At 38.6% G+C, this 25,120-nt stretch overlaps 1 protein-coding gene across 1 annotated transcript in view; it reads left to right on the forward strand.

The window, feature by feature from the left end:
- The first annotated feature begins 3,329 nt into the window (after positions 1–3,329).
- LOC107702356 (E3 ubiquitin-protein ligase RNF38-like) overlaps positions 3,330–25,120 on the forward strand; it is a 33,148-nt gene continuing 11,357 nt past the window's right edge. Inside the window, exons 1-3 of the mRNA XM_016504648.1 lie at positions 3,330–3,432; positions 4,786–5,366; positions 16,698–16,759. Coding sequence (XP_016360134.1) covers positions 4,868–5,366; positions 16,698–16,759 — 561 coding nt within the window. The 5' untranslated portion in view covers positions 3,330–3,432; positions 4,786–4,867. The remainder of the gene's footprint in view (positions 3,433–4,785; positions 5,367–16,697; positions 16,760–25,120) is intronic.

The raw sequence follows: 25,120 nt of genomic DNA on the forward strand, positions 1-25,120 counted from the left end.
CCTCCTCCATCCCCAGCTCCTCCTCTGTCAGTCAGGATTCAGCCTTCTGATTCTCCTTCGAATCAGACTAATTCTAAAATGTGTACATAAAATGATTGAACTTTAACGATATCTGCAATACATTCATGTTGGTTCTGTTCTGTTTACCCTGGGGGGGTTATCGCTGCTCTCCCTGCTCTCATCCATGCTAGGCTGCATGGATGCGCAGGGAGTTCTTGCCCAGAACGGAACCATACCGCCAATCCAAACTGTATGCTAATTGTCAATCATCTTTGACGATAGTGGTCCTCACAGAAATGTAGTAGTTTATAATTGCATTCAGAAGGGAGAGCGAGTCAGCCAGCCTTTGCATTTCTCTTCAACTTTTTTCTGTCTGATAGTTTTTTCCTCTCGGTTCTCATCCGAATCGGCCAATGCCAATTCGCTCAGATTTGGTTTGGCTTAAACGCAAGGAGGCCGGGTGCTCTCCTCCCTTCTCCCTCTCTCATTTCCTGTGTTTTTCCCCCTTCCTTCTATCGCTCATTCTCACCCAGTCTGCTCTCTTCCTCTCTCTCGATCTTGCTCGCGCTCTCTCTTTTTTGAGACTAGTCACACTGGTTTTAAAGGGTTCCAGTAATTCCTTTGTCCTTTAAATAAATAATGCAGCTTCCTCTGCCTTATGTGCGTATACACATTTCACTGCATTACGAAGATCTCTCGATGAATAAAATCTGCCTGGTCAAGTTTAAGGAAACAGAGTGCTGGGAATGAGCAGCATGTAACAACTGAAAACATGAGGAAAAAGTTGTATACTTAAAAGCAAGTTTTTCGTGCTTAATATTGTATCAAATCAGAATCCGAGCACATGTTAATTTTTAATTTGAGCGTATCAGCATCTTAAATCATCAGCCCTGTCTGAATTTTAATTATCTCTGAATATTAGTGCCCCCCTCACCATCTCACCCTTTGTTTCTCCTCTCTCTCCTCATACAGCTGGTGTATGCTGGGTGCCCCTCCCCCACCATTTGAACAAACCAATAAGAGGGCCTATCAGCTGAGCCCCCTCCCTTACACACACTCTCACACACCTCCCTACCCCCATCCTCTCTCTCTCCCCATCCCCCTATCCCCCTCTCTATCACTTCCCCATATTTCCTTTCAAAGCAGCCCCTCTTGCTGCCATCTCTCGCCCAATCTTTAAATGATCACTACAGAACACGCCTACTGTAAGTGTAGTATCTTCTCCATGTGTGTTTCAGTGTAACCAGGAAAGATCTTACTCTTTACAAATAAAGAGATATGCATAAATAGCATATCATAAACGCATTCTGGGAAGCATGTGACGTGCATGTGAGTGTGTTTTCGCAATAAAGTGAGATAAAAACTGTGCGTCAAGGTGGGATTTGAAAATGCGACTCACACACCCACATACACACTCCTCACAGCTCCTATGTGACTCATTGAAGACTTCTTGAAGAAATATGCAGATCTGTTAAACGTTATACCCATATCTCAGGACATACTATTACCACTACATGTTCACATAAATGTGATACCTAGACTTCAATACATTAATCCAAGACTAAGAGAAGTTAATCCAGAATCATGTTTCTTAAAAATAAACTACATACTTTTGTCGATTTCATTAAATCTTTGTGTTGTCTTGGTCGATTTACGCCAACAAGAGGCGTGATCAGGTTTAAATGTCCAACAAGCCCTAGAGAATATCCCGTGTTAACAACTACAGGCGAAGCAAATCAAACGTTTACATAAATCGAAAAAGTGCAAGGGATATTTAAGTGAATGGAGGCAGTTTACATGTGTTGTCATTGTCAAGAAAAATTGGAGAAGCATCTAACATTTGTCAATTATTCACGCGTTTCCCCTTCAGCGACGCATCTCTCTAGTTTGCATTCCCTTCAGTGCTGCAACTAGACCAGAGCAATAGAATCACGATAGATGCCACAAGCAGCACCTGTATTTAAAGGGGTCATATGATGCGATTTCAAGTTTTCCTTTCTCTTTGGAGCATTACAAGCTGTTCGTGAATAGATAAGATCCCTAGAGTTGCAAAGACTAAAGTCCCAAACCCAAAGAGATATTCTTTATAAAAGTTAAGACTCGTCCACGCCCTCCTAAAACGCCTCGTATAAACACGCCCCCACATGTCTATGTCACTGTGTGGGAAGATTTGCATAACGCCGCCCAAATGTTCATGCAAAGAAAGAAGGCGTAACTTTATTGTTGCTGCCACAGCCGTTTGTTTGTCATTTCTCCGATCACAAATGCAGACATGGTTTAATGTTTATGCGGCGCGATGCAACACGCAACATCATATGACCCCTTTAAATAATAATAATAATAATAATTATTATTATTATTTAAATAGGTAAATAAATAACTTTTATTTCATAACTTTATTTTTTTATTTTAACTTTATGCCATCAAAGGTGGATAAAAGGGAAATGGAAATGCAAACAATAAGAAAAAAAGCACAAACAAAATACACAAGATAAACTTGATAAGAACATAAATAAGAATGCAAATAATATGGCCTACAGTTGGACAAGAAGGGTAAAGAATAAAACCAGCTAAGTAAAAGATCTAAAGAAAACATTTCAGTCTGAATTTCAGGAAATCTGGAGATGGTAAAGATTTTATTTACAGCATTCCTCTTTAAATCATTAATAAAGCAAAATATTAAGTAGGCTAAGTTTAAATACAATAGAAATACAGAAATTATTGTCACTATTATTTGCTGTTTGAATGAAAATCTTGTAGTGGGGAATGCTATAACAATATATTTATTGTATATAAACTACTTTTATTAGTAGCATAGGCCTATATGGAAATAAATAATTTAATAAAGACATTTTTGAGACACAAACTTTCAAAAATGCAGAGTTACAGACAAGTGTCCACAAAGATCTACCCACACACACATTTTAAGTTCAAAACTATGTAGAACTGGCAGATGACTTACCAACTGATGTTTTCATTGTTTTCCGAAGGATTTCACGTCCTAGATATGGGCGTTTGTCTTTCATTTCAGTTGAACTGTGAAGTGAGCCTCCCTCATAATATGGGCTTGAGAGCATTAAAGGCACAATATGTAATTTTCGCCGCTAGAGGGCGCGTATTCAAAATAAACAAAGAGACAAAAGCCCTATTCGCACGGGATTAGTATTACCTGGTGACCTCCAGTCATTTGTAATAATTGCGGAGGTTGTCTGTGATCTTAATCCCGTGCGAATCGTAATAAAAAAATCTTACATATTGTGCCTTTAAGTGCACTCTTCCCAGCGGCTCTGCGCTCGGCTGCTCTGGTCTGCTGTGCTGGAGCTGTGAAATCGCGCTGATGGTCTGTCACATTATTCTCACTGACACCGACTGAGCGCAGGAGCACCACGCCAAAAGACCAGCTCTAAAACACTTCATAACACACAGCTCCGGGTGAGTTCCGCTTTTTATTTCATAGCTAAAATACACATGCTTTTGTCTGAGCGGGAGGAGTGGAAAAAAGGAGCTTTTTTCGCCGCTTTTTCCACTGATGTAAATATAATTAGGGACTTTCGAACGCTTCAGCTCTCACGGATCGCCACAAAACAGAGTTTATAAATATAAATGCCCGTCATAACCCAGGCAGATTTGGTTAGCGATGAGCGGCCTGTTCAGGACATGTGGCCCTGGGGTTTTAAAGGACGACCAGGGCTTTTTTTGTGGTAGTTTTGTGAGACTAAAGGCAGATGGTGGACTAAAGCCAGCGCGACATTGACTGCTAACGCAAGCTAATACATCTCCATGGTTTCACTCTGAATTTGATTTAAACCAGTTAAACACTGTCTGGAAAAGCGAAGCGTGTTTGTATAGAGTATATCTCAGTGTTAGGTGTGTTAGAAGAGCGGTGGACGGACAACATTAGGTGTATTTGTGTGTTTTGTATAGCTGGGAGCTAACGCTAGCGCTTTACGGAAGTGTATGATAACTAGCAGCTCTCTCATATTTCTATACTTTATTTATTGGCTGTATTAGTCATAAACACAACGCACGTGCGTGCTGTGTTGTGTAGCGCATCGCAGCTAGTTTTGTGCCTTTGGTTCGGAAGTTTAAAACGTTTTTAAAATGCTTTAAATATCACAGAAGGGACAACGAAGGATTTTATTGATATTTTTATAATAGTTTTGTATGTAGTAAGTAGGACACGCCTATAAGGAATGAAGCTTCTAAAACAAAAAGGCTTTAAACCTCATCAGCTCGTTTGTAGACCAGTTTTAATCTCCAGTTCTTCAGTATTGCGTCGTCCCATTACCTTACTATAAACGGTGACATTTTTTTTTAAAAGACTAATACATGAAGTTTAACTTTTTTTTTTAAGTTAAAAAAGCGAATTAACTAATAAACAGTTATTTATATTTTATTCATAAAACGTTTTTCATCACTTGTAGTATTATATATGTTATGTAATGTTTATAGCATTGCTTAATAGCTCAAATCGGCATATTAACATTTATATAACTTAATCACGTATATAGTTAGAAACTAAGATATACTGTGACTAATCATCTTTAGTAAATCTTGTAACATTGTCACTTTTATACAGTGAAGTTCTGGCAACCATGTAAATGTAAAACTTTTTTTTTTTTACATTTAATGTTTTTGGTTCTGGATTTTATTTTAAAAAAATTTTTTAGAGTGTTATAAGTTGTTTTACATTTTTTCTAAATGTTTTAATGTCTCGAGCTGTATATTTGAACAGTGCTTGTTGTTCATAAGCATTATAATGACTGAACTGTGTTTTTCGAACAGTGTTTTTAATCTGTAAGTGTTTTCTGGCGTGGAATCGGAGAGGAGGAAGCGAGAGAGGGGGACTTATACAAGCCGAAAGGAAATGCCAATCGCCACTACTGGTCATTCAGCGTCTCGAGAGCCCTGCGTCTGTTCCCCGGACCCCATCCCCAAGCGTGCTGATTTATGCGAGGACGCAGGGGCCCAGCCAGCGGAATACGGGGGTTCAGAGGGGGGCCACAGCCTGGGCAGCACTAGACTCTCTGGAGCGCTTGAGAGCTCCTCTGCGGCGTCTCATTCCCCTCCCACTTCCCCTTTCCACCACCACCACCATCATCATCACCCCCATCCAGTGACTATGGAGCCCCCCAGGACTCGATCACGCTCGCGGTCTGGATTTTACCACGGTGGATTATCTAACTCGAATGGTAATGCTGGGAGTGGCGGCGGTGCACTAAGTCCAGCTGGAGGAATAAGCCACCACCAACTGCAGCTTGGAGCTGCTCATGGACACACAGAAAACCTGCGCCCACCCGGGAACACGCTTTCCCCAGGCTCCCACAGACACACAGGGCCTGGAACGCACAGAAACTCAGGAGCAGGTAAGCCAGCCTCAAACCACCATCATTTTGGGTTAAATGGGAAAAATGGGAATTTTCTTACTGTATTGAGATTTTAACACGTTGTACCATATTTGGTTGGAAAATGGTATCCCCAGGATCTATGGCGTATTTATAGTTGTATTTTTTTTACCACATCTGACATCGGGAATTGGGGGTTAAGACAGCTACAGGCTCTTCTCCAGCCGTTTATTGTAGTGTTATTGTTTGGAATAGTTTTGGACTGATTGAACCCTGTATTTGTGGAGTATTCAATCAGAAGAACAGAAGTCACACGTATCAGCCATCTCCCCCAACAGCTATGCAGCTTTGTATTCCACTCCACCCAGTACTACCTCAATACCAGGGATGTAGGAAACCTTAAATATTTTTCATTTTATATTATACATATTTTTATTTTTATAACAAATACTATAATATTTTTATTATCGTGCAGCCCTAATATATATATATATATATATAATAAAAAAAAATAAAAAAATAATTATTGTAAGTCATTGGGTTGAATCTGAAATGGATCTCTTTTACATTTAAATACTGTAATGCAGTGAGGCTGAGCATCTCAGACTGAAACAGTTTCTTTTTAAAGATGGAAAGTCACACACAGGCTTCACGTGAGCTCTGATCTTTTCATAAAAGGACTTAGCAAGGACCTCCTTACGTGGAGGGTCACAATATGACGTTTTTTCCCTGATAACAGATAAAATTGCAGTTCTCCTTATTTGTTCATTAATGGTTGCTCAAGTTCTGATGAGCAATACACCAAGCATTCTTATTGGCTCTTAAGGCTTTTTGCAAAAAGCCTTTGGCTCTTAAGGCTTTTTAAGCCAAAAGTTGCTTTTTGTGACCGAGTATACTGCTTTTTCTGCATTCCGCTCCGTCTTGTGCACTACAATGTCAAAGTATACTCAACTGCAGATGAGCATGGATGGATAAGTTTAACACGTGCAGTACCATGTAGTGGACTCGTTCTATCTCAACATTCACCTCGCTTATGTGCTGTTGTACACAGACACTCCTGATGATGATACTTTGGGCTTTAGTACCTCATGGTTTACCTTAAGCAGCAGATTTGACAAGATGCTCTTTCGTACTAGATGGTGATGCAAGAGACGGACTTGCATTCATTCAGTTACACAAGCTGTGACTATTCTCCTCTGTTTTGGATGCTTAATGTTGTTATTCGCTTGTCCAAAATAGCACCGTGCTTTCCCCCACAGTATGGGACAATTGTTCCCACCGACTTTAGGGTTTAAGTTAATAATTGACCGGATTGCATCGTCTGTCCAGCGGCATCACAATGCTTTACGGTTTCAGTATAGCCGAATGGAATTTCCAAAATATAAAGTGTTCAAGCCTCTGGCATCCTTATTTCCTGCCACATGATGGGCTTAATCAGCCACAACACTTCCTTTTAGCCATAGACGGCAAGCTGGCGGAACCAAATGCAAATGCGCCCATGTTTTCACGCACCTAGATTTAATGTAGCCACCCCTCACATACTGTTACGAGACATTAAGTGGGGTTTGATGACATAACACATGTAAAATAAATAAATTGGAAAACAAAGAGCGCAGGGCCTGTATTACCATGCATGCATGTGTGAAGGGGGTGGATTGTAATATCTCAGGTGTTGTGCTTTAAGCTCAGGTGTGTTTGCCTACTGGCAGTTGATTTTGTGGCCGAGCTGCACTACACACACACTTTTCTTAAAAGCCCAGACTGGAAATACCTGTCTGATGGAGTGAGTGTCAAGCAACCTGCTTTGCCTCCCTGCCTCCCGTCGCTGCACCAACTAGACTAGTGCATGTGTGAGCTTTGTTGGGTCTGTTTGTCATTAAGCAAGTCTTTTCTCTCTTTCTGTCCTATAATTTGTCCTGATATGCTCATCTGTGAACATGTGATACTGACTGGATGGATAATCAGAAGTATTTTACCTGAATGTATATGTGATATTGACTAGTGGGATATACAGTAGCTGTGTGTGTGTGTGTGTGTGTGTGTGTGTGTGTGTGTGTGTGTGTGTGATATTGACTGAGATCAGATAGGCCGCTTTGATAATGAGAGAAGCTCAGCACACTGAAATCCCATGAGTTCAACACCATCTGCTCTCAATACAGAAGCGCTCTCTCTCTGCCTCTCCCGCTCTCATTCCTCATCCCTTTATCTCTTTTGTCCACCCGATTCCCCTTTCATTTTCTCACACTGACTTTCCCTGTCCATTTACCCTCCTGCATATTTCATCCTCTCGTCGAAACTCATATTTGCCTGTAAATGCACATGCATGCATAGAGGGAGGAACCGTGTTAGACCTCCTGAGGCTTATTCTGCTGTAGGTGTTTGGTATTATTCTCAGCTTTGCGCGGAGAGGGAGAAAAAGGGCTATCAGGTCCCATAAAATCAATAGAGAAACAGATTTCTGGTGGGCTTGTGTGCATGCAGCCCCTTTGCTCGTGAGTGTCTGTGTGTGAGCATGCACTCGTGTGCGTACATGCGGACAGTTCAAGATCATTTGAAGGGTCCCTCCTGGGGCCGGTCCAGACCAAGCTCAGTTCTGCTGACTCGTAACAGAATTGTAGAGAGAGTATGTTAGAGGTGACCAAATGGATTAAGGATCTGAAGCTGTTCTTTCTACCTCTTCCAATCGAAGTTTGATGTGTCCTATTTACTATTGATTAAGAGCAGGCACGCACAATTTGGTTTCCACAAAATTGGAGTGTCTGTCATTCATAAAATTCCATCAGAGCTCCCACCCCTTGTACATTTGTTTATTACATATTTTGGTTGAATTGATTATAATGTCAGCTACACTCAAAAATGAAGGTCCCAAAAGGGTAGAGTAGAGTTAGCATATTTGGGTTCCCTAAAAGAGGCTTTAAGTAAACCGTTCTTAAAAGAAACCCCTTTATTCCCCTTAGTGTGAAGAACATTTTGACAATCTAAACAAAGATTGTTTTTCCACCATAAAGAATCTTTTGTGAAATGGAAAGGTTCTATGGATGTTAAAGGTTCTTTATGGAACCGTAGATGCAATTTAAAGAACTTTTATTTTTAAGAATGTATCTGAAGAGAGTAATACTGTCAGCTCTGTTTAACAAATTTTATTAAATTGAAATCCATACCACCAAGTTCTTCAGATTTTCTATTAGAGTGCCATTAGTTCATGTAAGCTTGAATACGCCAAACTAAGGTGAAAATACACCAGCTTCTGAATCTAATTATTTATTTGTATTTTAGTCATTTGTTTTATTTTATTTGCAATTCTATAGTGGCTGTGGTTCATTTGAACTATTGAGGTTTGTATTGTTGAAATGGTGAAATTGAAATGGTCAAGCCTTGTTTATCCAGCTTCATGACTCTCGTTTAGGGATGGGCAAGCTTGTATTATGAGGGCCCAGCTGGTCCCCAGAGCTAGCGTGGGTTGTTTTGTGAGTCCATTCCCGGGTTTAGTCTGGCGGTCTAATCTGTAGTAGAACAACAGCGTCTATTTTATCGCACTCAGCTCTGAGACACTTGGGCCCACATCTTGGGCGGAGCTCCACTTAACATGAAGACAACTGTTGCTGCGTGCTCAAAATCAAGCCGGTGTCCCTGAAGGTCTCTTCAGTTTTCACCTTGAGTAGGTCTGCGTCTCATGCGCACACACATACGCGCCACGGGCTGTTCAGCAGGCAAGGTGCAGCGCGGGAGATGAGCGCTGGGCTTTGTAGTGTCAGTAAGGTGTTTTAATTGGACTACACTCCTGATCATTATTTAAACCAGTAGTGCAGTTTGAGCATTAGAACAAACCCTCGTCCCTAGCTCTCAAAAAACCTTTCAGAAAGCACGGCCGCTTCCTTTCAGCCCAGGAAAAGAGGAACATGGACGAGTATTAAAAGGAAGGCTGGAGGTTTTCTCCTCTACTGCACTGACCTGGCATCATCTTCAGAGAGAAGTGAGAGCAGACAAAAAAAAAAGCAGAACAGACGCTCAGAAGTGCTTACAGGTGCCAGGTGTGTTGAAAGAGAAAAGGATGAAGGTGGAGAAAGGGAGAGGATGGGTTTGCGGCTGGAATAAATCACCTGATTGAATATTATAAACCCTCTTTAGACTGTAATTTATGATATTAGCCTTGATATGATGCTGTGTGTGAATCTATACACACGCACGCATGTCCTCACCACAGCAGTAAGAAGCTTGTTTCATCACTCCTATAAAATATGGGTGTGAATCCAGCTGGAATTTGGCTGAATTTGTGCCGTACAGACAGCCAGCTGTCAGAAAGCCAAGCGTTTTGTATGTGAATGAGTGTGTGAGAGCATTCACGTAATTTTCCTGACGTCTAAACTCAACTAGACTTTATAAAACTGGTCCTAAATGCTAATTGGTCAGTGCAGGATTCCAGCTGCTTGAAAATACATTAATGTCTGCTGTGACACAGAATACGTGTTTGTTACTAAGGTTGACATGTAAGGGACCGTATCTTTTTGCAGAAATATGACACTAATTGAATTTGCAAATGCATTCAACAGTTTGTGTCCATTAACTTTTTTTTAACGTGGCACCCATTGAATTGAAAACAATAAGCTGTAATAAACACTTTTGTTGGTAATATTACAAGAAAAAGTAACAATGCAGTGTTTTTCAATGTATGCAAATAATCCAGTCATAATGTTCTCCTCATTGAACTTTGTGACCTGAACTTCTTATTTTGACTTTTTGCTTACAATATATTTCAATGTTGGACAATTTGGTTAAGATTAGGTCTGTTACAGTTACCATACATGTACCATTCAAAAGTTTAGGGTCAGTAATTTTTCTTCCTTAAATGTGTTTGAAAGAAGTCTCTTATGCTCACCAAGGCTGCATTTAGTTGATGAAAAATACAGTTAAAATTATTAATATTGTGAAAATTATCTGTTTTCTATTTTATTTTAAAATGTCATTTATTCCTGTGATGACAAAGCAGCTGTTACTTAAGTGTCACATGATCCTTCATAAATCATTCTAATATGCTGATTTGCTGCTTTCTTATTATTAATGTTGAAAACTGCTTAATATTTTGTGGAAACTGACGTACGTTTTTTCAGGATTCTTTGAATCTAAAGTTAAAAAGAACTGCATTTATTTGATATTGATTTTTTTTACTGTCACTTTTGATCAATTTAATGTGTCCTTGCTGATAAAAATAATTTCTTTACATAAATAAAAAACACACTGACCCCAAACTTTTGAACAATAGTGTATACTTAAAAGGATGTTTGTCAAAAGACAAAAACTCTGGCACAAACTGTGTAAAAATGAAAAATGTTCACAGCTGTCACTTTGCTGCCAACAATGCCTTTTAGGAGTGACTATATTTATAATATAGCACAGTCTCTTGCTTGAATACTACTGCTGTCCATTCATGCAATCAATAGTGTCTCAAGCATTGAGCCACAGATGGACATGGAGTTACGTTTTCCTGATCACATGCGTCGTGAGGTGGTTATGAGGGAAACCGTGGGGTAGGGAAAGATGAATGACTGACTTGATCTCATCCATGTATGTGGCGGTCAGGGCCGTAAAGTTCTCATACACACTCTTATTGTGTTACTGTGTCTGAAAAACTTACTCTCACACTCCATTTTCATAACAAAAGAGTCTGTTTGTTTTGGCTGCTTTTGTTTGTCTCCAGGCAACCTCTCCAACAGTTCCGTTTTAAGGGCTGTACTCGCCACTTTGTATCTGGACGCGAGTATCGACCGGCAGGCCCGTGTTAACTGAACAATCAGCAAACCTATAATCAGTTATGCTAGAGATGAGAATCATAAGGTATTCAGTAATTCTGCTTTCAACTTCACGTAATGATTCTGTTAACGATTCCTTTAATCAAATCATTTGTGAATAAGAACAGAATTTTAAAAATCTCTTTATTTTAAATCTCTTTTAAAATAAGTTTGATGTACTTCGCATAAGCTCCCTCTCTAGTCCACCCAGATGGTTTATGAATATAAACGGCAGAAATGGGTCATTGAGAAGTTGCAATTGTTGCAACCATGAGCATATTAACATCAAGACTCATTTAGTAACCATTATAGAGCGAGCTGAATGTGAATTACAGTTGTATGCACATGTTAGCCAATCATAATTGGCTCATTTACATATAACTGTACTTAAAGGTACAGTAGCAACAGTTTTTTTTTTTTGATTCTAATGGTGAGAGATTTGAATCATGACCCAGACGCAGTGTTGTCCTAGCTTAACTGGACTTGATGGCCAATGATCAACTAATGTTTCCTCAACGGCAGCTTATTCTTATTGTCAGTAAGCAGATGCTGATTAACTGCAGTTTAATTATTTACATTTTTTGTGCACCCAATTTACTCTCTTTGGTTGTGATGAAGGTTTCTTCAAGGCTTAGTTCTTTTCAAAAGCAAAGTAACATCAGACGTCCTTGTGCTGCACAGTATCTGTGTCAGTTGTCTGTAAATAAAGTCAAAGCCAACTCTTGATCCATTGTCATTACTGAATGATTGCGAATCAGGCCTCGACTCCATATTTGATTGGCTCAGTGTTCATCAAAGCTGAATCCACTCGGGAGCGAACGACATTGTGGTACACTCCATTCTAGTGTTTGTCTTTATGAGAGCTCCATCCTGTGCTCCGGTCTTTGTATTTGTTGGAGACCAAAGCATAAATGTGGCTTTCCTCAAACCGCATTGACCTCTCGTCTCTGTGCAAATCTCACATCTGACGTCAATCTGATTCTGCACCAAGACCAATCTCAACTTTAGTCCCAGCCCAGCGACACCCTATAGAGCCTATTACTGTAAATGGGATTTGAACTGGCTATAGAGTTAAATTTGCTAGATGCTCTCTTTTACCAGGTTAACTGAGGGGTGCAGCGATTGGGGCTTATAATACGGGTTTTGTCACTTTCAGACAATCTTCAGCCGGCTCTGTATGCACGTCTGAAGAAGAGAAAGACTGGAAAGAGACGGAGCAAAGCAAAGCGTGTTTAATTGGCCTGTGGAAGATTTGTTGAGAGGTCGAGAGAGGTAGACTACATATTAAGAGAGAGCGAGAGAAAGAGAGGGAGTGGATGTGTGCGTCTTTCTGGCGTCCCTTTCTTTGTGTGTTGAAGAACTGAGAGGGGTGAGAGGGAAAGCTGAACCAAGCTGAGAAACATTAGCCAAATCTTTCTCTCTTGCTCTCTCATGTTCTGTCACACTCTTGAACTCGCTCATTTAAACTCCTCTTACTTCCTTTCTCGCTCTTTCGCTCTTGCTCTGTTGGCTCAACTTTTCCAACTCTGACCTTCCTTCCTTTTTTTTGCTTTTGGGTTTTAAGATAAACGTGTAGCTCTCCAACTGATCCTTTCCTCTCAACAACAACAATACATTTCTCATTATTATTATTATTATTCAGTGAAGTCTTATTGCCATGGTTGCATGTCATGGTCTAATAGATATTGATTGATTATTTTATTTAAGCTTTATTTCACAACAAAAATGTTTTAGTTTTAGTTTTAGTCGATGATAACTCTGGTAAATATCTATGGTGACTTTCCAGGAACAGAAAAAACTACGTTTAAGTTGAAGCAATAAAATTACTATTTAGAAATTAATAAAAATGGAAACGTAACATACATTTTTTTTAAACCTAATTAGTAATACTTTTAAAAATGTTAAATGACAAGCTATTTTAACTATATTTACACCAGTGCAGTGTAACAATTACTTATCCTAATTTATAAACCGCAGATATTAAAAAGGCCACATTAGTGCTGTCATCCTTTTTCTCTTTTGCTATTGCTTTCCTCGGCCTGTTTGTCCTCCTTTTTAAATTCTTAATGCAAAGTGCTACAGCAGAGAAACTTGTGAGTGAGCTTTTTTCTGTAGGTTAATGTCAGTGCTTAATTTGAGTTGGCAGAGGATTTTTTTATAGTTGTTGTCCCCATATTTTTCCCCATAATGTGGAGAAGGCTATGCCTGTTTTTGCAGTGTGTAAGGGGAGAGCGAGAGAGGACCCTGGAATCGTGTGACAGTAGAAGCTAATGATGGATGGATAGATGGATGCAGGCAGGAGGGAAGGATGGAGCAGGAGTGGACAGATAAAGCTGATGCACTCTGAAGCTCAGAGAAAAATCAATAGTAGCCGAGAGGGGAAGCCTCAGTCCCCTGTCTCTCTCCCTCTCTCTCTCTCCATTTTCCCTGGATCTCTTTCCTTCCCATAACTTCGCTCTGGACACCTCTGGTCTGTCCCTTCCCCCACAATGACACCAGGGTCTCTTCTTCTCTCTCCTTGATGGTTTGTGGAGAAACAAGGTCCAGAATGAATGCTCTGTGTGCACCATATTCAAGAAAAAATGGGCTTTGCCAAATAAGTAAACCATGGCCATCTGCTGATTAAGTTGAACTGCAAGCCTAATCATCTGACCTTCGCTGATGACAGAGACATGCATGATTCAAATTGAAAGATGTATAAATCATCAAACTGAAGAAAAGGTTTGTCGTAGCTCTAACATCTTAAGTGGAAAATGTACCATAAGAATTTACAATGCATAGTTTTTATTTCTTATTTATTTTTTACTTTATTTTTATTGTTTAGCTTTTCAAAATCACTGTGTTTTCTTAAATGTTGTGACTGGTGCAGTTTCATCATTAAAAGTGTTAGTGATTAAAAAAAATTAAAAAAATTATTTAAATGCAATTGAATTACCAATAAGAAATATTTACTTTAAGGATATGTATCACCAACTACTGCATGATTTGATGCACATTGCGATACGCATGTTATGATTTAGTGCATCAGGATGCATCAATATAATGTATTACGAATACATTTGTGACAAATTCATCCGAGAGACCTGTGATTTGATCGGCACAGTGCTGCTTTACGTCATATTAGTCAGAGGTGTGTTTCTCTCTCCATTGACTTGATTTTAATGGTGTCCTTTTAAAAATGAATAAATTACTCGCTCTGTCCCTACTAACGTCCTTCTGTCTTGCTTGCAGTTCTGTTCAAGGTTTATTCTCTTTCCCTCTGTGGGCCTCTTTCTCTTCCTCTCTCCCTATTTCCCCCTTCTTGCGTTCCCGTCTGTTATCATTGCAAAAAGTGTGTGCATTGTTCATTTTATGTCTCTTACATCATGTATGCCTTGTATTAGTGCTGGGCGGTATGACCAAAAATTTATATCACGGTATTTTTCAAAATTATACCGGTTTCATGGTACATGATGGTTTTTTTTTTTTTCATGCATGACCAGGTGTGCGTTCCGAACATTGTTTAAGCGACATAATGAATTTTAAAAATTCATATCATAACAAAAATAAACACCGGTATTCGGTATGAACCGGTATACCGCCCAGCACTACCTTGTATCCTTCACAACATGTCAGCGATGAGTTTGTTCTGTAACTGTGGACTGAAAATGCGTCATGATGGTGCCACAGTAGAACAGAACAACCACGGGACGCGTTACACACAAACACACAGTCAGACTTCAGCAGGAAGGTTATGAATGGTTATGATGACTGACACCGTCCTTATCTGTCCAGTGTTATTTAGAAAACCATTAGGCTATGTTAAGGCTCTACATTTTCACTAACTAGCACAAAAGTATGATTTACATATGTTAATTAAATGTTTTCTTTAACAAAAAAATTTGTTACAACTAAATGCAACAAGCTGGAAATTAAATATTAATTGTAACTCCGATTCATAGACAATCTTTTGTTGGAAAATACCTGGGCAGGTGTTGGCAAAAATATTGTTTAAATGATCATATAAAATTATTTAGCTATTGTTGTAAGTAATTAAGTGTTTCTAAGACTTTCCCAATAGTTAAAGTGTTAGTTCACCCAAAAATGAAAATTCTGTCATTAATTCCTCGCCCTCGTGTTGTTCCAATCCCGTAAGACCTTCGTTCATCTTCGGAACACATTTTAAGATATTTTTTATGAAATCTGAGGGCTTTCTGACCCTCCCATAGACAGCAAGGTAACTACCACGTTCAAGGTCCAGAAAAGTACCAAGATGATCGACAAAGTAGTCCGTGTGACATCAGTGGTTCAACTGTAAAGTTACGAAGCTTTATTATTGTATTATAATTTTTTATTGTATTATTTAGCTGATGAGTCTTGCAAACACAGCTATGATTTCCATAGTGCTTTTAGAGACACAACCTTTTAGCATGCTGCCAGTTACTGAGACTTGCAGCACACTAAAGTGTGCATAACGGTATCAGCACACTTTTCAGTAGGTAATTAATTCCCTTTAAAGCACCACTGCTAAAAATATTCAAACAATATCATGCACAACCAACGACCGGTTAACCCGAAGTGAGATCGACTAATTTATCAAGAGATTAAATGATAAACTAGTCGATCTTACTTCATATTAATCGGTTGTTTACATGGTAGTTGTTGGTGCATGATGCGGTTCGTGTTCGCTCGTGCGCTGTCGGTATCCTCCTCATACCCAGGTTCATCTCTCTGTCGCTCCCTCTCTCCCTTATCTCAGAGTCGTCAGTCACTCCTTGCTTCACTCACGTCATTGAGAGAAAAGAGACTAAAAAGAATTTATGGTGACAGAAAAATAGATGCACAAGTTCAAATAAAAAGCTTTTTTGTGGGCACTTCACACACTCCTCGCTCATACACACAAGCATCCTCGTCCTTGGAGAGTTTTTTTTGGGAGTGTTCAAGGGTAATCCTGTGCTTGTCTGATGAAATGTTCACAGAGACACTGGAAACACGCAAATAAACACAGACGGGCACAAAAAAACAATACAAAAACAAAGACCCAAAGAAAACAAAAGGCTTTGGATGTGTTGTCATGAAAGCACCTTACTATAATCTAGGATTAATGTATTTATCATCGCTCTCTCTTATGTATCTTTCCATCACAACAGCAACATGTCATCATCAATGGATGAAAAAGACTGTAGAAACATCTAGAACACATTTATCTGTAATTAGTAAGATTGCCATTAAATACGGGTTATCCTTTAGAAACAGTCATTTACAATATTACATTAGCTTTTAATTCAGAATTACACTTTATAGAGATCATTTGGGGTGTGAGATGGTGATTATATGGTAGTGATTGTGATGGCATTAACGTAATAACACACCAGGCAAGATTAAAGTAGTGCCCAGATGTCTCAACATGCTGCTGATATCCTGTAAAGCTGCAGGATCAAGAGTCTTGTTTTGGACCTGTTGAAACTGTTGACTGCCAAACATGGCATACAAGCTGTAAATAATTATGCTGTATCACATGTTTGTAGTATTTTAGAGGCTTCAATACGCTTGGCTGTTGGGTTAACTGTTCTTGTGCTGTCTCTAGGTGCAATGGGAGGAGTATACCACTATCATTCAGAGCATGCCTGTGCAGACGCCACTGACAAGGTAAGACATGACTTCTTACAGCCAGTTACTAATGTAATGACTTACAAACAGGCAAATTCTTCATTCCTCATATTGACTTTTGCAGAGGATTTAGCAGTGCTGCTCAAGGCTCTAGAGTACAAATGAAATGACTTGGTTATTTGTGTCAATTTAAAATCTAGTTTTGTGTTCGTCAATATGTGGTTTTGTGAATTTTTTTCTTTTCTTTTTAATGTTAAAATTCCTTCTGCTCCGGCTAATGTGCAGAGACAAATGAAAGTTGCACACATTATAGTCTGATTCTCAATCTAGTCTCTTATGAGTCTGTTCTTTTTAGTGATTCAAACACATACTTCTTTTAGCTTACTGTGTTTAAATCTGTTCATGTGACAATGTGTAGTTATAGTTAAGTCGATAGTACTTCATCAAAAATGAATTAAATGTTTGGTTGGAATCGCTTTTTAGTATAAAGTTAAGGCCAGTTATTGGATTGCATTCATTTCTACTGTTCAATACACTACCGTGAGAGTTATTACAAATTATAGTATGGATGCATTAAATTGATCAAAACTACTATTTGAAGAATCTATTCTTCAAAGAATCCTGTTATTCATCAAAAAATAATCGGTAACACTTTACAATAAGGTTCCATTAGTTAATGTATTAACTAACATTAACAAAGATGAATAAATACTGTAATAAATGTATTGTTTATTGTTTGTTCATGTTAGTTGAAAATTAAAATACAGTTGTTCATTGAATTTGTTAGTTTGTTAATTCAGAGTGCATTAACTAATGTTAACAGCACAACTTATGAATTTAATAATGCATTTGTAAATGTTGAAATTAACATTAACTAAGATTAATAAATGCTGTAGAAGTATTGTTCATGTTAACTAAAGTAGTTAACTAATGTTAACTATTGAACCTTATTGTAAAGTGTTACCAAATAATCACGGTTCACATTTTTTAGCAGCAAATCAGCATATTAGAATGATTTCTGAAGATCATGTGACACTGAAGACTGGGGTAATGATGCTGAAAATTCAGCTTTGCATCATAGGAATAAATTACATTTTAAAATATATATTAAAATGGTAAGCGGGTATTTGAAATTGTAAAAATATTTCCCAATATTACTGCTTTTACTGTATTTTTGATCTTATAAATGCAGACTTGTGAGCATTAGAAACTACATAATACTACGTAATGTGTTGACTATTGTATTATGAACAATTTTCTATGAATAATTTTATAAGCTATACACAATAAAAAACATAGTTTTGATGGCACAGAACTACTTTGAAGAAATCTGCATACAAATGGATTACTGGTATTATATTTTAATATCCAACTTCTTTTTGGGGTTGTTGTATGTGGCTTATTTTGTACCAAGAGTGTTGCTGGTTATTAGTCTTATCCTTATCCTGGTTATTCATCTTAAACTCATCGAGTGTCATGAAGCTGTAATCAACATACACGTTCACTTTGGGAAATGTGATGTTCTGTCATTGCTGGCCTTTTAAAATCAAGAGCGAGAGGGAGGCTAGACAAAAAACAAAAGGCAGTTCCTGCCCAGTTTTACTCTACTGTGTTTACAGTCAAAGGGAGGAGGAGGGCTTTGCCGAGTGCAGCTCTGTGATTGGTCCAAACGGCCTCTGGGGGCGGACCCAGCCCTATGAGGGAGGAGGAGGAATGCAAGCGGGCGGCGGGAGAGGAAGAAGGGATGATGTGGGAGAGGAAGAGGAAAGAATGGAAAGGGGGAGTGGGGGCACTAATGATTTCACCTCCAGCTGTGGGACACAGAGAGAGAGAGAGGGGAACAGTGGCAGAGAAATGGATGGCTGTCGAAATGAAGGGAGTGGAAAAAGACCAGTGGGGCTGTGTTGGTGCGAGCGAGAGACTGAGTTATGACCGAATCAAGCTAAGGGAATTTAGTCTGTATTTCCGAGAGGATTTTGAACCATAGGAGAAAAAAAAAACTTGAATGCTTTTGCTGCTCTTAGTGGCGAAGAAAAGAAACCAGGCCAACAACACTTAACATTTCCTGTTTTTTGACAAATTTGTGTGTGAGGGAGAGAGACACATCACACACACACACACACACACACACACAGAAAAGAAGAGTGTTTGGGCCCATGGGTAACTGCGTCTCATCCTGTGTGTGCTGACTGTTCAGAACTAAAAGCATATTTGGGGTGTATGAAGCCATTTTGAAAGCTTTGTGCTCACTGCTGGCCGTCTATATGAACAGCAGAACGAGACGTGTTGGCTCTTGGGAGGTCCCGAATATAGAGTGCTGAAACTGAGACGTGTGTGTGTCCATTCCTAGGCCTCCGCACAGGCAGAAACAAGCTCTCTATGGTGTAGAATGTAGAGGCGGCCTCAAATGGGTTTGCCTGTCAGAGGGAGGAAAAAGAGGGAGGAGAAATGAAAGGCTGGAAAATAATGAGACTGAGGAGGAGATGAGGGGGACCCGCTTATTCAGAGCACTTTCATAAAGTCCCAGCGTTTGAAGAGCAGTCACCCAGCGCAAGGACTCTATAGACTCAGTCTATTAAATATTAAAGTATTACACTGAAACAGAAGCACATTGTGGATTCTCACATCAAAGCAGCGCTTCGGTTAGGCATGTGAGGATGGGGAATCTCCTGCTGATTGTTGTTTCGGGAGGTTGGAAAATGCGACATCTTGTGATGTCAGAGCCTTGCAAGTAGTGCATCTCAGTACTTCAATATTTCCCCTCCAAATGCATAGTTATATGAGAGCATATCAATGTTCAGTCTATGATCGCAGCAATTCGATACTAATACCGTTATTGGGTAGGGAAGGCTCACAGTGGCGATGATAGTAATAATAACAAAGGTGGTGCTTTTAATTAGCATGGGGTCATCATGTAGTTAAAGAAAAGTTGCTTCTATGAAGTCAACCCCTTTAAAACACAGTGTGTTTTAAAAGTGACAATCCATCTTACTGAAACTAGCCTAATTATAATGGCCTAGTCCATTATGGAGTTCTGCTCATTTTGTGCATTAATGTTGCTATGCAAAGAAACATGTTAGTGGATTGGAGATTTTCAATTTGAAAACCAGGTGCTCTTGTATTTTTATATATATATATATTTCCATTCAGAGTTTTCTGCTTCTTTGCAGGTGAAGCTACATTGTGGTCCTCATCCTGATGTTTAACAGCTGGCTGGTTAGGATTTTGAAAATATCAGAGATGTTTGGTTGTTGCACTGTTTCATATTAGTTTGTATCCTTTTAGTTATGAATGTACCATGCATGTGCACACACAAGCAAACCACGTATCAAGGATGTAATAGCGAACCAGTGAGAGTGCACATTACAGGACAGATGTGAAACAAACGAACAGCCAGATTCCTTATTTAGGGTTGTAATTTACAAACATGTATGTGTTAATAAATTTGCAGAACATTATGTCAGACAAATTTTGGATTTTTATTGGACATTGACCATTTTTAACACTCAAAAATGGAATTTACCAGACAATGGAATTGCTGGTTCAGGTATGTGTACCATTATAAATAAATGTATGAAATCATTTTTTTTTAGTAGTTGAATTTGTATTGTAGCAATTCTTTGACCGATAACGTTGTATTCAGGTGGTTATAGCATAATGGTTAAAGATTGGAGCTGCTAAAAGGTTAAATCCCACAAGATCGACCCCTGGACAGCCACTATTGTGCCCTTCCGCAAGGCAGATATCTAAGTGTACTGTTAGTCACCTTGGGTAAAAGCACTAGAGACACAGCAGTGCCTTAAGAGTGAGTAGAAGTACCAACTTGTGAAGGGACCTTTCACTGCTTTTCAAAATATTTTGTGCATTTTAAGAAACCACGACAGAGAGATCTAAACTCTTCCCATATACTATTGTGAAAAATTCATTCTTGACTCAATTTGTTTTGTTTTTTTTCACTTGCACTATTTGCTCAACAGCAGCTTCACAAATGGTGATACTAAATTGATGCCATAGTTAATGTTACCATCATAATGGCTGGTTCTAGTCCATATGTGACCCTGGACCACAAAACCAGTCATAAGGGTCAATTTCTCGATCCTCTGAATGCTGAATGAATAAATAAGCTTTCCATTGCTGTATGGTTTGTTAGGATAGGACAATATTTGGCTGAGATAATATACTCCAAAATACTGAGAAAATCACCTTGTCCAAATGAAGTTCTTAGCAATGCATATTACTAATCAAAAATTAGGTTTTGATATATTTACGGTAGGAAATTTACAAAATATCTTCATGGAACATGATCTTTACTTAATATCCTAATGATTTTTGGCATAAAAGAAAAACTGATCATTTTGACCCACACAATGTTTTTTAGGCTATTGCTAAAAAATATACCCCAGCGACTTGAGACTGGTTTTGTGGTCCAGGGTCACATAACACACAATCTGTCCTCAAGAAGATTTCTGTGAAATTCTGGATATAAATGCACAACTCTTACTATGAAGCCTCAGCCAATGAAGGCTTATGTAGGTCATGCTTCTAGCCTTAAAGTATCCTGTCACGGATCCTAATTAATATTCCCGAGGCAAACCTTCACCAATTCGAATTTGTGCATTCGTTGTGCCAGTCACTTTATTGCAAGACTTGGTATAGTATGTTAGCTAGGTATAGCCATGCTGTGTTTGTTGATATAAGCTACTGTGCTGTCATATGGCGTAGATGAGTTAACCAGCCGTTGAGTTAATCAGCTTTTACAGAAATGCTCCTCAAATAGGCTCCAGCTGAATTGGTATCAGAACCAGAACCCGTAAAACCCTTATGAGTCCCAGCCCTAGTTATCCACAGCAGTGCTGACTGCTCTCAGATCGCACGGATATAGTGGCTGGGTGTTCAGCACTTTGCCAAGCTCCCTCACAATAGCAGTGGTTATTCCCTCTAGATAGTGTGGCCCCCAGGGAGAGAGAGCTTGGTATTTGTTGAGCATGTGATGGCGGGTACTGGAGCTGTAGTTTTTAAGCTCTCACATACTCGTGTGGCACTAAAGGCTGTTTTATGCTTCGCTACAATGAATACTATCAAAATGTGAGACCACAGAGTATGTTGAAAGTTTTCTGTAATCTTCTCCTAACATGTTAAGTCCACATGCATGTTCAAATGTTACTCTTTGTAGCCCTCACCCCACCCATCTCCCCCAAACACAGATGTACGGCCCCATTAATGTTTCATCCTAATGGACCTGTCTGACCGGGTTTGGACCGATGTGTTTGTGCCATGCATCTTGGTTGCCGTTTGGCTTTGTCCTGAATGTCTCATGTGATCCTGTGCTTGTACGTGCATTTGTGCATTTTGTTTTTCTTTAGTGTGTGAACGCCTTGTAATTTGCGCGTGTGTGTGGGTGCATTTACTTAGCTGTAGGTTGAAGACAAATTCGACGACAACCTGCCATTAGGGACCATCAGCAATATTCTTATTTGGAAATGAATTCATCATTTGTTTTTTTATAAAACTATTATCAAAATATAATAAATCAAATATAATAATTATTATAATTACTATATAATATAATTATTATTATTACTACCTATAATATTATGTAATAAAATACAATAATATTATATTAAATTATAATCGTGATGTAATATTAGTAAATATAAATAAGGGCATTACTCGCAGGATTATTATAACATCATAAAACCTTAGTTATTTAAAAAACTTAATTAGCTGAAATAAAATATATTAAAAAAAATGTCGTCTAGTTGCCAAGGCAACACTTCTAATTTTTCAAAACGGAAATATAAAAAAAAATAAAAACTGTAGACGTGTTTAATAAAAATAAGACACAAACTAAAAAATGTCAAAACAAACAACACAATTATGAAAACTTTTACTAAAAACAAAGTATAAAAATAAAATCTAATTCAAAATATTTATAAAAAATGTCATATCATAACAATGATGCTAAACAATGACTTATAGTAATTATAAATGGCTAATTATATTAAGTATTAAGTAGTATTAATAATAAAAATTTAATAATAATAATTTTTATTGTAATTTATAATCAAATGGTACAACTGTAGATATATCCCATTAACACAGCAAAGTAAAACATATGAATGAGGGTTTTTCATAACGGATAAAAATGCTCCCTGGTCTTTGTATTATAGAAGTAACATTTTATATGACTGGTTTAGGATAGTTTTGGTATAATGCCTGTCTGCGTGTGTGCATGCGTGCGTGTGTGTGTGTGTGTGTGTGTGTGTGTGTGTGTGTGTGTGTGTGCGCGCGCGGACAGTTGCTGGTTTTGCATGGTTGTGTATAAATGTCCTGAGGCTGTGTTCCAGGCACTGTTCATAGTTCATCATTTTCAATTCAGCACTTTCCCACTCTGAGCCCCACCCTGCCGCCCCCAGGGCATCACTCTTGTCCTCCCCCATCTCTGCCTCCCATCCATCCATCCACTCCCCCCTCCAGCCCCACTTTCTGATCCTTCCCTTCACCTTCCTCTCCCCTGCCCTCGTCTCATGGCCCTGAAGAAACTGAAGGACTGAGGGAAGACGGGTTCGTATACATATACAGTAGTACATTTAATACATATGCATTTACGTACATATCATACCATATATATACATGTCCAAAAAAGTGAAGGGAAGCTGTGTAATTGTTGCGACTGTTTCTTGTGAAGTCTTTTCAAGTGTAGTTAGTCAGCCAACAGTGGAAAGAAGCAGAATGTTCATTATAAAGTTGTCATACAGGCCGACAGTGTGACCATATGGCCATCAGAATGGGAGAGGCTTCTAGTTTTAATATCCAATTTTAGAACAAGGCTGTTAAAACTTCCATAGCAGTGCTGAAAATGACATCTTCAACTTTCCAAGGCCCTGCTCTAGTAAAACACACTATCTGTACATAAAATGAATTTCCCATGAAGAAGTCCGAACAGTGGGATGGTTTTCTTGTGTTTTGGTTTAAGTTATTTAACTCTCCGTAGTGTAGTGTAGTAACACCAGACTCTTAAGAGTTTTGGATGGCAGTTTTGATGAATGTGTTATGAATATATGCATTTTGTTTATCCACTAGTCAATGGTTATTCATTTTAGTTGAGAATTTAAATAATAAGGGCTAATAAAGTTAAAGTAAAACTTGTGTATTTAACTCTTGTTTATCAGTAAATGATAAAGTCCCATATGACATCTAATGACATTTTTTTTCATTAGAATAAAAGTCTCTTACTGTATGTTCACCGAGGCTGCATTTATTGATCAAAAATACAGTAAAACAGTAATATTGTTGAATATCTATAAATTATAATAAGTTTTTTATATTGTAATGTTTTGAAATGTAACTTATTCCTTTGATGGCAAAGCTAAATTTTCATTAATCCAGTCTTGAGTTTTCACATGATCATTCAGAAATCATTCTAATATGCTGATTTGCTGCTCAAGGATCATTTCGTATCAATGTTGCCAACAGATATTTTTTTTTCAGGATTCTTTGATAAATAGAAAGTTCAAAACGGCATTCATTTGAAATGAAATCTTTTATAAATGTCTCTTAATATCACTTTTGATCAATTTAATGCATCCTCGCTGAAAAAAAAAAGAACATTCCTGAAAATTGGCATCTTTAGTTTATTTTCTGTTCTTCTTAAAGAGCAACCTCTGTGTACTCGGTGTCCTTTCCTGATCATGTTCTCTCTATTAATTGGGATAGTGATAAATGAGACAGGAAACAAAAGTTGCAAAAGGCCAAAAAATTATTTTCAGTCATGTATTTAATCACATTTTGTGTGCGTGAGAGAGAAAGTGTATGCGCTGCATCTGTAGGTTGATGTCATAGTTTTGAAGGGGATCAGACAGCTGACACAGACGTTACTTTGCAAGGTCTCACCTCTCACACGGAGAGATGTAAAGGAGTGTCTGCTGGAAGACTATGGAAAATGAGATGTGGGGGAATACAGTGTATCTGTTTCAAGAGACATTTAAATAATCCTGACTCAAATCCATATGCAGATAAGTCTAGTCTGCTCCCTAGCTGTTTCCTGTTACTGATTTCTCACACACACTCGAGCCTTCCCCGGTGTCAGCGGCTGCTCTCTGTATCTCCACACTGGGCTTAACCTTGTTTTGTGTGAGCTCACTTTACCACCCACAACGTGTGTGTGAGTGTCTGTGTGAGTGTCTGTCTGTGTGAGTGTCTGTCTGTGTGAGTGTCTGTCTGTCTGTGTGAGTGTCTGTCTGTCTGTGTGAGTGTCTGTCTGTCTGTGTGAGTGTCTGTCTGTCTGTGTGAGTGTCTGTCTGTCTGTGTGAGTGTCTGTCTGTCTGTGTGAGTGTCTGTCTGTCTGTGTGAGTGTCTGTCTGTCTGTGTGAGTGTCTGTCTGTCTGTGTGAGTGTCTGT

The sequence above is a fragment of the Sinocyclocheilus anshuiensis genome, unplaced genomic scaffold (assembly GCF_001515605.1).
Source record: "Sinocyclocheilus anshuiensis isolate Anshui unplaced genomic scaffold, SAMN03320099.WGS_v1.1 scaffold86, whole genome shotgun sequence".
Taxonomy (NCBI): domain Eukaryota; kingdom Metazoa; phylum Chordata; class Actinopteri; order Cypriniformes; family Cyprinidae; genus Sinocyclocheilus; species Sinocyclocheilus anshuiensis.